Source organism: Suricata suricatta, chromosome 5 (assembly GCF_006229205.1).
Source record: "Suricata suricatta isolate VVHF042 chromosome 5, meerkat_22Aug2017_6uvM2_HiC, whole genome shotgun sequence".
In the NCBI taxonomy this organism is placed as follows: domain Eukaryota; kingdom Metazoa; phylum Chordata; class Mammalia; order Carnivora; family Herpestidae; genus Suricata; species Suricata suricatta.
Genome location: NC_043704.1, coordinates 112,586,782 through 112,599,250, shown reverse-complemented (window position 1 = coordinate 112,599,250; position 12,469 = coordinate 112,586,782). Strand labels below are relative to the sequence as shown.

General features: G+C 40.3%; 1 protein-coding gene across 4 annotated transcripts; it reads right to left on the bottom strand.

Moving 5' to 3' along the window:
- Positions 1-290: 290 nt before the first annotated feature.
- Positions 291-11,940, bottom strand: TM4SF1 (transmembrane 4 L six family member 1). 4 transcript variants are annotated; one of them, XR_003908820.1, is made up of 6 exons: positions 11,664-11,940; positions 10,126-10,215; positions 9,895-10,040; positions 6,918-7,098; positions 1,317-1,544; positions 291-497 (listed from the first exon to the last, which is right to left on the bottom strand). XR_003908820.1 is itself a non-coding variant. In XM_029940070.1 (5 exons), exons 1-5 carry the CDS (start codon positions 11,838-11,840, stop codon positions 1,476-1,478), a joined length of 663 nt encoding a protein of 220 aa, XP_029795930.1. In that variant the 5' UTR covers positions 11,841-11,940; the 3' UTR covers positions 1,316-1,475. The 4 variants fall into 4 exon arrangements, 3 of the variants coding, with proteins under 3 accessions (XP_029795930.1, XP_029795932.1, XP_029795931.1); XM_029940070.1 differs by lacking the exon at positions 291-497 and having other exon boundaries at positions 1,316-1,544; XM_029940072.1 differs by lacking the exons at positions 291-497; positions 1,317-1,544 and adding an exon at positions 3,979-4,779 and having other exon boundaries at positions 6,879-7,098.
- Between the last annotated feature and the right edge of the window lie 529 nt (positions 11,941-12,469).

Genomic DNA, 12,469 nt, shown 5'->3' with positions numbered 1-12,469 from the left:
TGGAGTGGGTGACAATTTCTCTACACAATGTGCTTTGAATCATTTCCACAAATCAGACTGGGCTATGTCCTATAAACCCATTGTTGACCATCCCTCTCACCTCATGTAAGGAAAATGAGGAAAATTCAAGCTGTGCTACCAAAAAAACACACACAAAAAAACACTGATAAACGGCCATGCTCAAATTAAAAGCATCTCATTGTTTTCATTTTTTAAGAATGGAAAAACAGATATGTAGTTGATATTTATTAAAAAATCCTATTTGGTAAGTAGACACTTACATGTACTTACATTTCTCAAACACACAGTGGGAATTATGGCCTCCCCATAATATTTTCAGGCTGTGGTTACTGCCTGTCTCACCTAGCCCATCCCTTGGGCTAATTGTCTGCATGATTATTCTCGTGTTCACTGCAGAATGACTCTTCTGTCACCGACAGGAACAATGGTTTTCTCATTCACTTGGGGATTTTCCTTCAAAGACTGTAGACCACTCCCTGAAAGATTTTAGGAATGAATCTTTGTTTTCCTATTTTTGCTTTCTTTCCAAATGTAATATGTGTTTATTGTAAAAACCTTAGGTGGTACAGATAGGCAAAATGAATCAAGACAAAAATAACCCAGAATCTAACCAAAATTACTTTTTAGTGCTATATATTAATAAATATAAATATAAATAAAATTTTATTGTGCTGACATTTTATCAAACCAGTTCCTTGTTGGACATTTAGGCTCTTGTTATTTTTCTTGGTATAAATATTACTCCCAAAATTATCCCTGGAAACTGACCATCCTCTTGTTTGTTTAGTTTTTATTTCATAATCATAAATTTAACTTTGTAATCAAACTATGATTCAGTGGGGAATAAGGAACATGTGAAACCATAGACCTGCAGTGAAAGCACAAAGATCATAGGATATTTCTAGTAGATGGGGGTAAAGGGGGGACCCTCCTGAGCTACAGAAGGAATGGGCTGGTGTTTAAGTTAAAACACAGGCTAAATTGATCAGATTTGTCCACAATCAGCAATGGTGATCTTCTTGCTGGTGTTGCCATTCCTGGACCCAAAGCAGTCTATACTTCCACGATATTCATGCCCTCTTTTACTTTGTTAAAAACCACTTGCCGACCACCCAACCACAGTAATGTACTGTGTGGCAGTACAGATGAAAAATTGGGAACTGCTTGTGTTTGGTCCAGCATTTGTCATGGACAAGATGCCAGGACCTGTGATGAGAATGAAATTCTCATCATCAAATTTTTCCCCATAGATGGACTTGCCACCAGTGCCATTATGGATAGTGAAGTCAAGTCACCTGGCACATAAATGCTGGAATAATCCTGTGACAGCAGGAAGCCTTATAACCAAATCCTTTCTTCCCAGTGCTCGGAGCATGAAAGTTTTCTACGGTCTTTGGAACTTTGCAAACAGCTTGATGGAAACTCGACCCAAGGACTGGTTATCCACTGCAATGTCAAAGAACTTGGTAGAGTTGACTGTGGCTGGGAGGCACAGGGGGCTCCAGGTGGTGGCATCTGCAAGGCTGAAATCAAATATCCTTAATGATTGTCCTAAAATAAATTACTAAAAGTTAGATAGATAGATAGATAGATAGATAGATAGATAGATAGATAGACAGATAGATAGATAGATGATAGACAGACACATACACACATACACTGGGTTAAAAAAGATATGGAGAGCTTATAGATTGTTACTTTTCTGAAAAGTTGCACCAAATTCCATACCTGTTCGCCTGGTGGGTAAGCATCAGAGGAAACATAGTCAAAAAGATCTCACACACTTACAAGAAACAAATTGTAGTGAAGGTAATACTCCATCAATTTCTTTAGATTTTACTTCAAGAGATTCCTTATATTTAGCTAGTTATTTGTAAATATGGCAACTATGGCAAATTTATACTCAGAGGGAACTATCTAACCTTGGGGGTCACGTGTGCTATTCAGGTGACTCAGATTCCATAGTAATTATATTGCTTTTATGTTGCCAGGTGATATAATAAGCTGCTTTAGTACAATCTCTGAGGGAATTTGCAGTTAAATTGAAGGGTTTGGAATACTATAGACTCACAATGTGAGCTATAAATATAAGCAAACTAGTTAGAAAGTGATTTGTTTCGTTATTTCCTCTGGAAAATGGCAATGTTTATACTATTATAGAATTTACACACTAGGGGAAACTTTGAGTCACTCAAATTTTAGCTCGGGGGTAGGATGACTGAGTGTCACAGGGACCTATGAAAGCCTCCCTTAGGTGGGTGGAGAGGCTGAGTCAGTGCTGGAGGGGACAAGACCCCAGCACCTGGGCAGGGGTCTCAGAGGAGGAAGAAGGGGCCAAAGAGAGGAACGAGCAAAGCATCGGTTTCCATGTTAGATTGACCTGGATTCATACCATAATTTTTCCTCTTGTTAAAGATAGAGCCTTGGGCATATTACTTAACTTCCCTGAGCTTTGACACTGTACAGTGGAGACAAGCAACACTTCCTAGGCATGCTGAGAGATTTCAGTGACATAATATGTGTAGAAACTAAGTATAGCAACTGACCACTGAAAGAACTCAATAAATGGTTGCTATTGTTACTATCATGATTAATCATTATTATTGTTGTTGCCTTTGAAGATAGGTTTAGGAAAAAGAGGGGCTTATAACTGATCATTATACCTCTTGTTTGGATTTTCTCTGATGCCCAAGAATTCCCAAGAGGCCCAGGGATAGATATCTAAGAGAGGGGGTGTTAAATTCCAAAGAGAAAAAAATGTCAATGTTTTTACTAACCTGTAATGAAAATTTAGTATTTCCTCTGTTATAACTACATGAAACAATTCACAATAGTATCAGCAATACTGATCATGCTTTGATTAAAGTACAAAATTATATATTATATTTGTATCACATGAAAATTGTTCCAGGTTTCTCAAAATATCATTTCAATTGGAATCGAATTTCAGAAGTACAGTTGTTCTTAGGCCCACTCCCTTGACCACCGCCAGGACACAGATGACCTCGGTCTTCCTGTCTACAGATGCTGGCATGACAGAGCTCACTGTCAAGTTAGCTGTATTATAATTTTCAAAAAATTTTGATAATAATATCACAATGTCTTATCAAAAGCATCTTGATGAACGATCACAATGTGATTAACTACCATACTTTATTTTATGCACTTCTAAATGGCATTCTTCAAAGAAGTCTATGGTCTTCACAGGACGGCCAGAGGGAGACAGAAGCACAGAAAAGATGAGAACCGTTCAGGTAGGAAGCCAGTGCAGGGCACCTAGAATACAGGAGGAGCTCTCCTGTCCAACAGCCCAGGAAGCTTCTTTATTAACTTGTCAATTACCTAGGCCAATAAACACGAAAAGCAGGAAACTTCTGAAGAGAATTCCCAATAGATCAGGGAATCTTGTCTCTTGAAAGAACCTAACTCTGTATAATAGAAAATATCAAGGAAGAAAATGTCTGTTACCCTCCTGAGGAGCCTGATGCCTGGAGCATCCAGGAGAAAGGACCCAAGTAGTGGGATGACTCCAAGGTATGGCATAGCAATAGCAATGCACGGAGAGCAGAGAAACATGGAAGAGGAGGGAGAAGATGAGGAAGAGAAAGTGGGATAAAAAACCCAGAAGACACAAAGCCCTGAGCAACTGGGGCTGTACAATCTTTAGGCTGGAAAAAAAATAGAGAAAAAAATTTAAAAGTTTATTTATTTATTTTGAGCGAGAGAGAGAGAGAGCATGCACGTGCACAGGAACAGAGGAGGGGCAGAGACGGAGACAGAGAGAATCCCAAGCAGGCTCTGCACCATCAGCACGGAGCCAGATGCGGGGTTCAAACTCACTAACTGTGAGATCAGGACCTGAACCAAAATCAAGAGTCGGATGCTTAACTGACCGAGCCACCCGGGCACCCCAAAAGGGGGAGCTTTAAACAAAGGACAGTGAAACTGAACAAGAAAAAAAATGGTAGTGGATACTTTATTTGTTGTTTTAAAGCCACCAAATTTTGGGGTTATTTCCCCATGGTCCTCCTGCCCTTCCTCCCCACCCCCATTTCCCATGAAGCTGATACACTGCTTGATTCCGTTTCCCATCTTTTCCTTGTCCAATTATCCAGGACTTTTCCTTTGTAAATACATGATCCTTAGTGCTTGTCTCTGAAGGACAAAAAGTGTTCCACCTGTTAGAAAAACTTCAGCCCTGCCGGTACTCTTGGCAGCACCGCACATTCTGATGCCTTCCTTTAGCTCGGGGCACTCCTGCTCTAGGCAAGTGTCTGTCTCTCTCAGAACATGAAACACTTCAAAAAGGCCTCTTGCCAGAGATCTGCAGGCATATGAATGGGAAACACCATATAAACAGTGAAAACAGACACATCTTTTCAAGTTGTTGGATTTCCTCCTTCACGATCTTAAAAAAAGCAATCAGAAATCTTTCATTTAATAAACCCAGGCACAGATAACAGTAATTGGAATGTGATATTTATCCTTACAATGCTTCTCAAAAACATCACTCAGGCCAGAGTTTGTCTCAGCTATGCTGAGGACTGACCGTCATTCAGTCTATAAATTACCTCATAGGTTTCCTCATTCCTAAAAAAGAAGTTTGCTATGCTCAAACACTACATCATATGAAGATGCCAGCCTTTATACACATTTATAAAAGTAGACTATATGGAATATGATACACTAGTACAAAGTTTTACAAATTAATACAAGTAAAATATATAAATTACAATGAAATAGAGGAAGATCGTGGTTCTATCGTGGGGTGACTCTTTCAGCAGTCATATCGCTGTGAAGAAAATGAAATATGCATTAGGTTACAACCAGGCTAAACAAACAATGATGCCACGTTAGTCCTAAAAATCCATTTTTTTTTTTTAACATTTTAAAAGTGTTTTTTATTTTTGAGAGACAGAGAGAGACAGTGTGAGCAGGGGAGGGTGAGAGACAGATACAGAGGGGAGATACAGGTTTCAAAGCAGGCTCTGAGCTAGCTGTCAGCACAGAGCCCGATGTGGGGCTCAAACCCACGAACTGTGAGATCATGACCTGAGCCAAAGCCGATGTTTAACTGACTGAGCCAACCAGGTGCCCCAAAATCCCTGTTTTAAGCAAACGTGACACAAGCTGATCTACACTTCACTGAGCTTCTGGCCAACAACACCAAGAGCTTAGACAATGCTCATGAAATGTTTCCTAAACAAAGGAGACCCATTGTCCTCTCTTAGGGAAAGCTGCAGGAAAGGCCCGTGGAAACCACAGCTTACTAGTGTTTGCTTTGCTTTGAATGTGTTTGGGGTAGGTTTTTAATCTTAGGGATTTAAGAGATAATGCCATGGGAGTTTCACACAGGAGTGGGCTCAATGTGGCTAACCTTCCCAATTAAGTACTACCAAGTTACAGACTTGACTCATCTCCACTAAAAACCTTGCCCTTTGAAAGTGTCTTTTGTCTTAGAAACAAAAATAGCAGAACTGCACTGTGGTGTCTGTGAAAAAGCCATCTCTTCGCTGACTCAGACGGGACACCCAGTGGGACCATTTGCTCCCCACCCCTGCTCTGAGAAGAGGGTCACTCTGCCAAATCACTACAGCAATTTTGGTCATTGATATATCATGCCTGTCCCCAAAATGAACTAGTGTTGATGTTCCAGTGGGGCCTCACCTAACTTAAGCTCTGTCTTGTATGAAATCCAAGGCTAAAGATAGGTTACATTCGAGTAAGTCTGAGAGGATCCTTCTCTGCCTCTGCCCAACCATACTGCCTAGAAAGAACTCCATATTGAATGTTTCCCACTACGTTGTTCTCTTGGAAATTTGGCAGGCTCCCAAGGGAACTATTACTCTTGCTGTCCTTGCCTGATAAGGAAAACCAGATTTTTCTTTTAACTTCCCCTCAAAAATTAGAAAGTTTCCATTTATTCACAGCAAGGTTTTTCATGGTAGTAATGGGCTTTCAGTTTTCATTAGATTTTTAAGAGACCTTGAACCAAAGGAGTAAATGATTAGGAATATATAAAGTAAGTAAGTTTCTGTTTACCTAATTCCATTTTACAGAATAAGACATAAAACAAATGTCCCAAAATTGGACCAAAGCTGGACTTCCATCAATTCATTACTATGTGTTTTTTTAAGGAGGATATAGAAACAAGAACTTTCCCCGCTACTAACAAATGCATACTTCTCTCTGAAATCATATCCCCAGGAAACGAGTGCTTCCTGGTTTTCTTTTACTGTGAAAGGCTTTTTTCATGAGCTGTTATTCAAAAGTTATTAGTGATTCTCTGTGCTTAGCTGTTTGGTTATTTTTGTGACTCCTTATTAGAAGGCATTGTAGAAAATCCAATAGAACAGCAAGTGTTGCAGACAGGTTGAGAGCAGGAGCTGGCATAAAATGACCCATGCCTAGGTGATCTTAGACATACTGCTTAATCTCTGACTTATAATCTCTTCTGAAATGTGAGGTTAGCTCAGTGCCTAGTGCAATGAACATTGACCACTCTTTGCATACGCTAGTTGGGAACATTTAGAGCAAGCAAAATTATGTCTCTTTGGCCAGAGCAGGGGTAGTAAAAGGGGCAGTGAGTTTGCTCTTGAACGGAAACTTTGGCTATGAGCAGCATTTTCCTATATACACACAGCCAACTACAAAAACAAAACAAAAACAAAAACAAAAAACCAAGATAACCCAGCAACTATGATATTTAGGAAGCTTATTAGTAAGAGCAAACCAAAATGTTGTAAAGGCTTTGCCACAAAGATGATGTAGGAACAATTATTGGTAGGCTGAGCAGAGTCCGATTTTGCCTTTTTTCCCCTTTATGATAAAAAGAACACTGTATTACAGTAATTGACTACCCCAGGGCCAGGCTGCAACATTTTCACAGTTCTTACCTGTTGGTGAGAGCAGCCATAGCCACATATTCCTCCCATCATGCCATTTATTACTTGAATGAGACATAAGATGAATTCAATTCCACCCAGGGCCAAAAGGATGGAAAATAGAGAGACGTTCCATTCTACAATATGCTTGGGTTCAGTGCACTGGGACCATGTGGAGGTATCCAGAAGGTACCTGGGGATCAAAAGAAGAAATTTCTGATACATGGCTGCATCTAATGGGATGTCTCATAAACTACTTTCTGTGTGGTGCTTTTTTGTTCAGAAAAAAAGAAATTCAATGATCTGAGTCAAATTTTCCCAGCCTGAGTCATTTCACAAAGTGAGGAATTTAGCCCAGATCTTGCTGCAATGGTACATATAAAATTCAACGAAGATTACTGAGCACTCATTGTGAGTTAGACATCAAGGCAGGACTGGGGATATAATGGTGAACATGGCATGGGCTCTGCCTTGGAAAAGCATAGCATCTAAGGGAGGGGACAATATGCAATCTCAATGCAACAAGTACACTGATCAGGAAAACCAAGTGAGGACGGGCATCTCCCCTAGGCCAGGAGAATACCTGCTGATGTAACTATTCCACAAGTGTGAGCTCCATGAAGTTTGGAACCAGACCTTTCATTACACACACACACACACACACACACACACACATATACACACACACACATATACACACACATACACACACACACACACACACACACACACACACACACACACACATATATATCTCCCCTAGGCCAGTATCTAGTACATAGTAAGTACTCAACACATTTTAGAAGTAACTGAATGATAAATAATCTGAAGTCATTCTGTGAAATGTTAGCAAACCACACTGAAGTCACATTTGACTATACACACACACAGAGACGTCATATACACATATATATACAACTTAGGAGATTTTCTAAGTACCTGGATATTCTTACAGTCTAAAAAATTCTATCTTTGATTACTCTCTTAGAATTTGAGCCTTTGCTACATCAGAAAGCATTGGGATTCTTAGTGAAATAGGATTCAATCGTGGGAAAAGCTACAACTGACTTAATTCCACAAAGAGCTCTGGTATAAATCTTTTCTTATCACTTCTTCCTACCAGAGCAGAACAAAGGGGCTTAGAATTAGAGACCTAACTTTGAATGGTTCATTCAGCCAATCAGAAACTCAATGTGTTGATTAAAAAAAAAGAATTTTGTCCTTATGACCCTCTCTTTCTGCATACCAGAAGGGGGAAAATTGTAATTTTAGGACACAATATAAAAAAATTCTTGGCCCCACCTAGCTATTGAGCAATTAATCACTGGCTTGTGACCATTAATTATTCCTCATGCTGAAATCCCTGGACAGGTTGAAGTGAGGAATGATATAGAAGTGGAAGGCTTCTTACAGAAGCTGGGGTGGATGGTGGGGGGGGGCATACAATCAAACAGCTGTAAAAATGCTTAGTGATATTCTCACTTCTCCTTGCATTCCAGCTGCATCCATCATGATCATTTTTAGAGGTGGGTTTGTGCAGTAGTTTGTACGTCTATGCATACATGAATATCCAATTTTCACTCACACATTCCGTATGTTCTGAACAAAGTTGAATCACAATCAATAACTATTCTGGTCTCTCAAATTTCAAACCCTTGTAAAGCTAACGTTCCTTCAGAGGCTACTATTGGGTTGTATTCATGTAAGTTAGCAGATCATATTAATAGTTATCAGAGGCCAGCCTCGGAGTGTGTCAACCTCTGTAACAAATACTTTACATTTATTATCTCACTTATCCTCTTGACAACTGTCATTAGTTTTATTTTACAAAGAAACTGAGAAGCAAGGAGCTCAGTTCATTTTTTTCCTGGTTGCTGAGGGAGAAATGCAGAGCTGGGAGAATCCAGGTCCATGTAATTCCATGTTCATGATTTTATGAACTCACTATATGCTATACAATTCATGGGGAACAGTCTTGATAATGTAAGGGTAACTGAAATTCATTATTCATATTATTCTCACTCATGAATCTCATAATGAAGCCTTCCAAAATTCAAAAAAGGATTTCATTCATTTGCCATCATGTACATCAGTTTCTATCAGCTATTTCTGTTCTTTTCTCAAGAATAGATAAGAAATAAGTATCGACATAAAACAACGGAGTTTAAATTATCCTGATGCTAAGGTCGTATAGAAAACCTTGTGTAGCCTGACCACTTTATTTATTTTTTGTTTTTATTATTTTTTAATTTTTTAATGTTTATTTATTTTTTTAGAGACAGAGAAACAGAGGACAAACAGGGGAGGGTCATAGAGAGAGGAAGACATAGAATCTGAAGCAGGCTCCAGGTCCCCAGCTGTCAGAACAGAGCCTGAGTCAGATCATAACCTGAGCCAAAGGTGGACAATTAATGGACTGAGCCACTCAGGCACCCTGCCTGATCACTTGAATAAAGAGTTTGTTGTACATAGTGATTATGTTATATGTGTGTGTGTGGACAGTATGATCAATCTGGGGGTTTGGTTAAATTCATACATTTTCCATCCATATTATGTAAGGGTTCCATACTATTTTGTTATAAAATAGTAAAATCAGCCAATTGTTTTGGTATAGTGCACACACTACATGAGCACGAACTCTACAGCCAAGCTGCCTGCCTGGGTGTCATGTCCTAGCACTGTGACTTTGGATAAGTTACTTCAGCTCTCTGCACCTCTTTCTCCTCATTTGTAAAAGAGGAGCAATAGTGGAAGTCCAACTCATAGGGTATCATGAGGGCTGAATCAGTGAACCCATTAAAAAGCACTTAGAGCTTCACCAGGTCAGAGACTGGGCATCCGCCCTCTGACACCACTGCTTGGTGCCTGAATCACGGCCTGGCTGAGTGCACGGATGCATGGATAACTGATGCCTTTCTAACTCGGCGGGGTTGCCACTATACCACTCAGTGGACAAGAATGCATGGTCGGAAACGGAACAACTACTTACTGTCCATCGGTGTTGGCAAAGGTGTAGTTCCACTGGCCAAAAGAATCACGACATATTGGTCCTTGTGCCAACCCCAGAGCTGCCACGATGACGCAGTAGGCGGATCCTGCAATCCCAATGAGAGCCGCAAGGACGGAAGAAAGCATCTAGGAGGAGAAACAGCAGAAGTGAGCCACAGCGTCGCACCCGCCTCCCAGGGACCATTTTCCCCACCTGAGATGGAGGACCTACCGCGCATCGCTTGCCACAGTTTTCGTGGCCGCAGCAGCCACAACAGTCGTCCTGGTCCAACCCAATGAATACGAATGCCGGCAGGAATATCTAGTTAGAAAACGATAAATTTAAAGTCACCATCTTTCCCCAAATTAAAGCCTGTTATAAGAGTCAGGCTAAGCATCTTTCGGTATTTCGGAAAATACCTTTCTTTCTGACAGTGTGGAATGGCTTTGGGTTAGATTGGCCCAATATCTCAAAGACTGTAAAACTATGAAGGAAAAAAAACAAGAAAAGAAAAGAAAAACACCTCTAAATGAAATATCTGCTTGTTTTCATGTAATGTGTCAAAGCATTCTTTAGGGTGAGGGTGCCTTATGGGATGGGTACAATAATAACCCATAAATATGTTTCTCCCACAAGGGTTCCTTAACTTAGTCCCAGAGGCAAACTCTGTTTCTGTTAAACCCTGTCTTTAATTCTGCCTTTTCCCCCTTGTAAACATAGATGATACTAACAAGTGTTTAATATCATAACTGAAACATTTTTGTAAATGGGACAGATGAAAATGCCGTATAATAAATAAAAACTTTCTTTGATGATGTGATTGTATGGTTGCCGCTTCACAATAAAGCTCTTTAAATAAAGTGGGCATGAAATACTCTGAGTTTGAGATCAAAAGATACCTAAACAAGGGTGACGTTATATTAAGGACAATTATGTTAACATGATAACAATGCTTAAATTCAAAGCCGATTAGCCATACCACTTTTAGTGTATTAAATTTAAATGTTTTAATGTCCTTTCTTGACTAAGAAAAATAATCTGTGTGGTATTAGCAATTCCATAAAATGTCTTTTTAAACGTCTCGATCCCAGAATTTAAAGTGGCAAGCTCGAGTTTGTCCACATTCTTTCCGTGCTGTGGTTGAAGCTAATACTTTCACCTCTCAGGTTGGCAAGCAATTCCTCTCACTTCAATTAAAAACAAACCTTGGAAAAAACAACACATTCCACTGTTAGCTTCAGACCCTGATCTGCTGCTAACCGTAGGATTTTTCCTAGACACCACACCCAGGATTACATAAAGGAGAAAATGTATCCTTCTTTTAAAATAGCAATACACTCATAATTCATAATTTTTTTCTGTCACAGGTGCCTGAGCATAAACAGCAGATAATCTGAATCCAAAACTGTTGATTTAGACAGAGAACCAGCCCTCCCGGCTCCCTAAAGCAAATGTTAAATGCCTACCCTCTCCAGTACTAGAAACTCTAGAATCTCTCAGATCTGATTGAAAAGCTAATATCTGTTTTCTCGCTGTAAAGTGAGAGAGCTTAGCAAAAAGGAAGTTCACTTTTAGTTGAAAGAGGATTTTGTAAAACGTCTAATAAAATTAACATAGCTAGACATAGCTCAATTTGTGCAATCTGCTTTCAAAAGAAGATGAACAAAAATAACTGGATTTGGAAATAGGCATCGTAGAAAACTTTCCAGGAAAACACCTCTTTAAGAGAAGAGAAGTTTTTAAGCTTGTAATAATTCTGAACAACTTACCAGCAAGCCTCCTCCTACGATGCCAGAAAAGAACCACACAAAGTGGCTGAGATGGTTTTCAGAGGCGTATTTTGTTTCCCCATTTGGAAAGTAAAGCAGAATATTAGCTACAATGCAGAGGATGGCCAGCCACACCAGAGAATGTCCGATGCATCGTGCACATTTGCCGTAACACATGGTGGTGGGGAAGTCTGGGAGGATGCCCCTCTTCACTCTGCAGTTCAGTGATGGCCCAAGTCAGATGAGAGTGTGCCTGTCTGTGGAGAAAGCAAAAGCAGTTCTCAGCCCATTCCTGCAACCTCTTAAATACTCAGTTCTTAGTCACCGGGTTGGGTGGGGGTGGGGAGTGGTGAGGTACTTGGCTTTCATTGGTCCTGATTGCAGGCTCCGGTTGGGGTGGGGGGAGGTAGGGGGAATGTCCCGCCCTTCCAATGAAATCCTTGAGACAAGCAAAACCAGGGTAGGGATGTGAGAAACAGCCTCAGTCTTAAGCAAGAAAGAAAATGAGTAAGCTTCACCAAGAAATTCACGGTGCTACTCCTTCACAGGATGAAGGATTGACAGGAACACGTAATACAACACTCCAGTAACTGTCAAGTGGCTGCAGTGTGACCGTGACTGTTGAGGCTTTGAAAGGCAGTGAGCTTGTGATCCTGCTCCATGCAGCTGTCTGGACAGCTTCCAGTCTGAGGGCTCTGTATTCACTTCCACCGTTGCACTGACTTAATTCCAGACCTGGGGCAAGTCTCCTGAGCTCTGAGGTTGTCTCCTTGTCTGTTAAAGGCAAGGTGTCTGAAAGCCATCAC

What these genes read in the sequence shown, in the direction of transcription:
- TM4SF1 (XM_029940072.1), bottom strand. Translation starts at nt 11,840, where the DNA reads ATGTGTTACGGCAAATGTGCACGATGCATCGGACATTCTCTGGTGTGG. An exon ending in ACTGTGGCAAGCGATGCGCG is followed by an intron (nt 10,041 to 10,125) that starts GTAGGTCCTCCA and finishes TTCTCCTCCTAG; the next exon opens with ATGCTTTCTTCCGTCCTTGC. An exon ending in TTTGCCAACACCGATGGACA is followed by an intron (nt 7,099 to 9,894) that starts GTAAGTAGTTGT and finishes TTTGATCCCCAG; the next exon opens with GTACCTTCTGGATACCTCCA.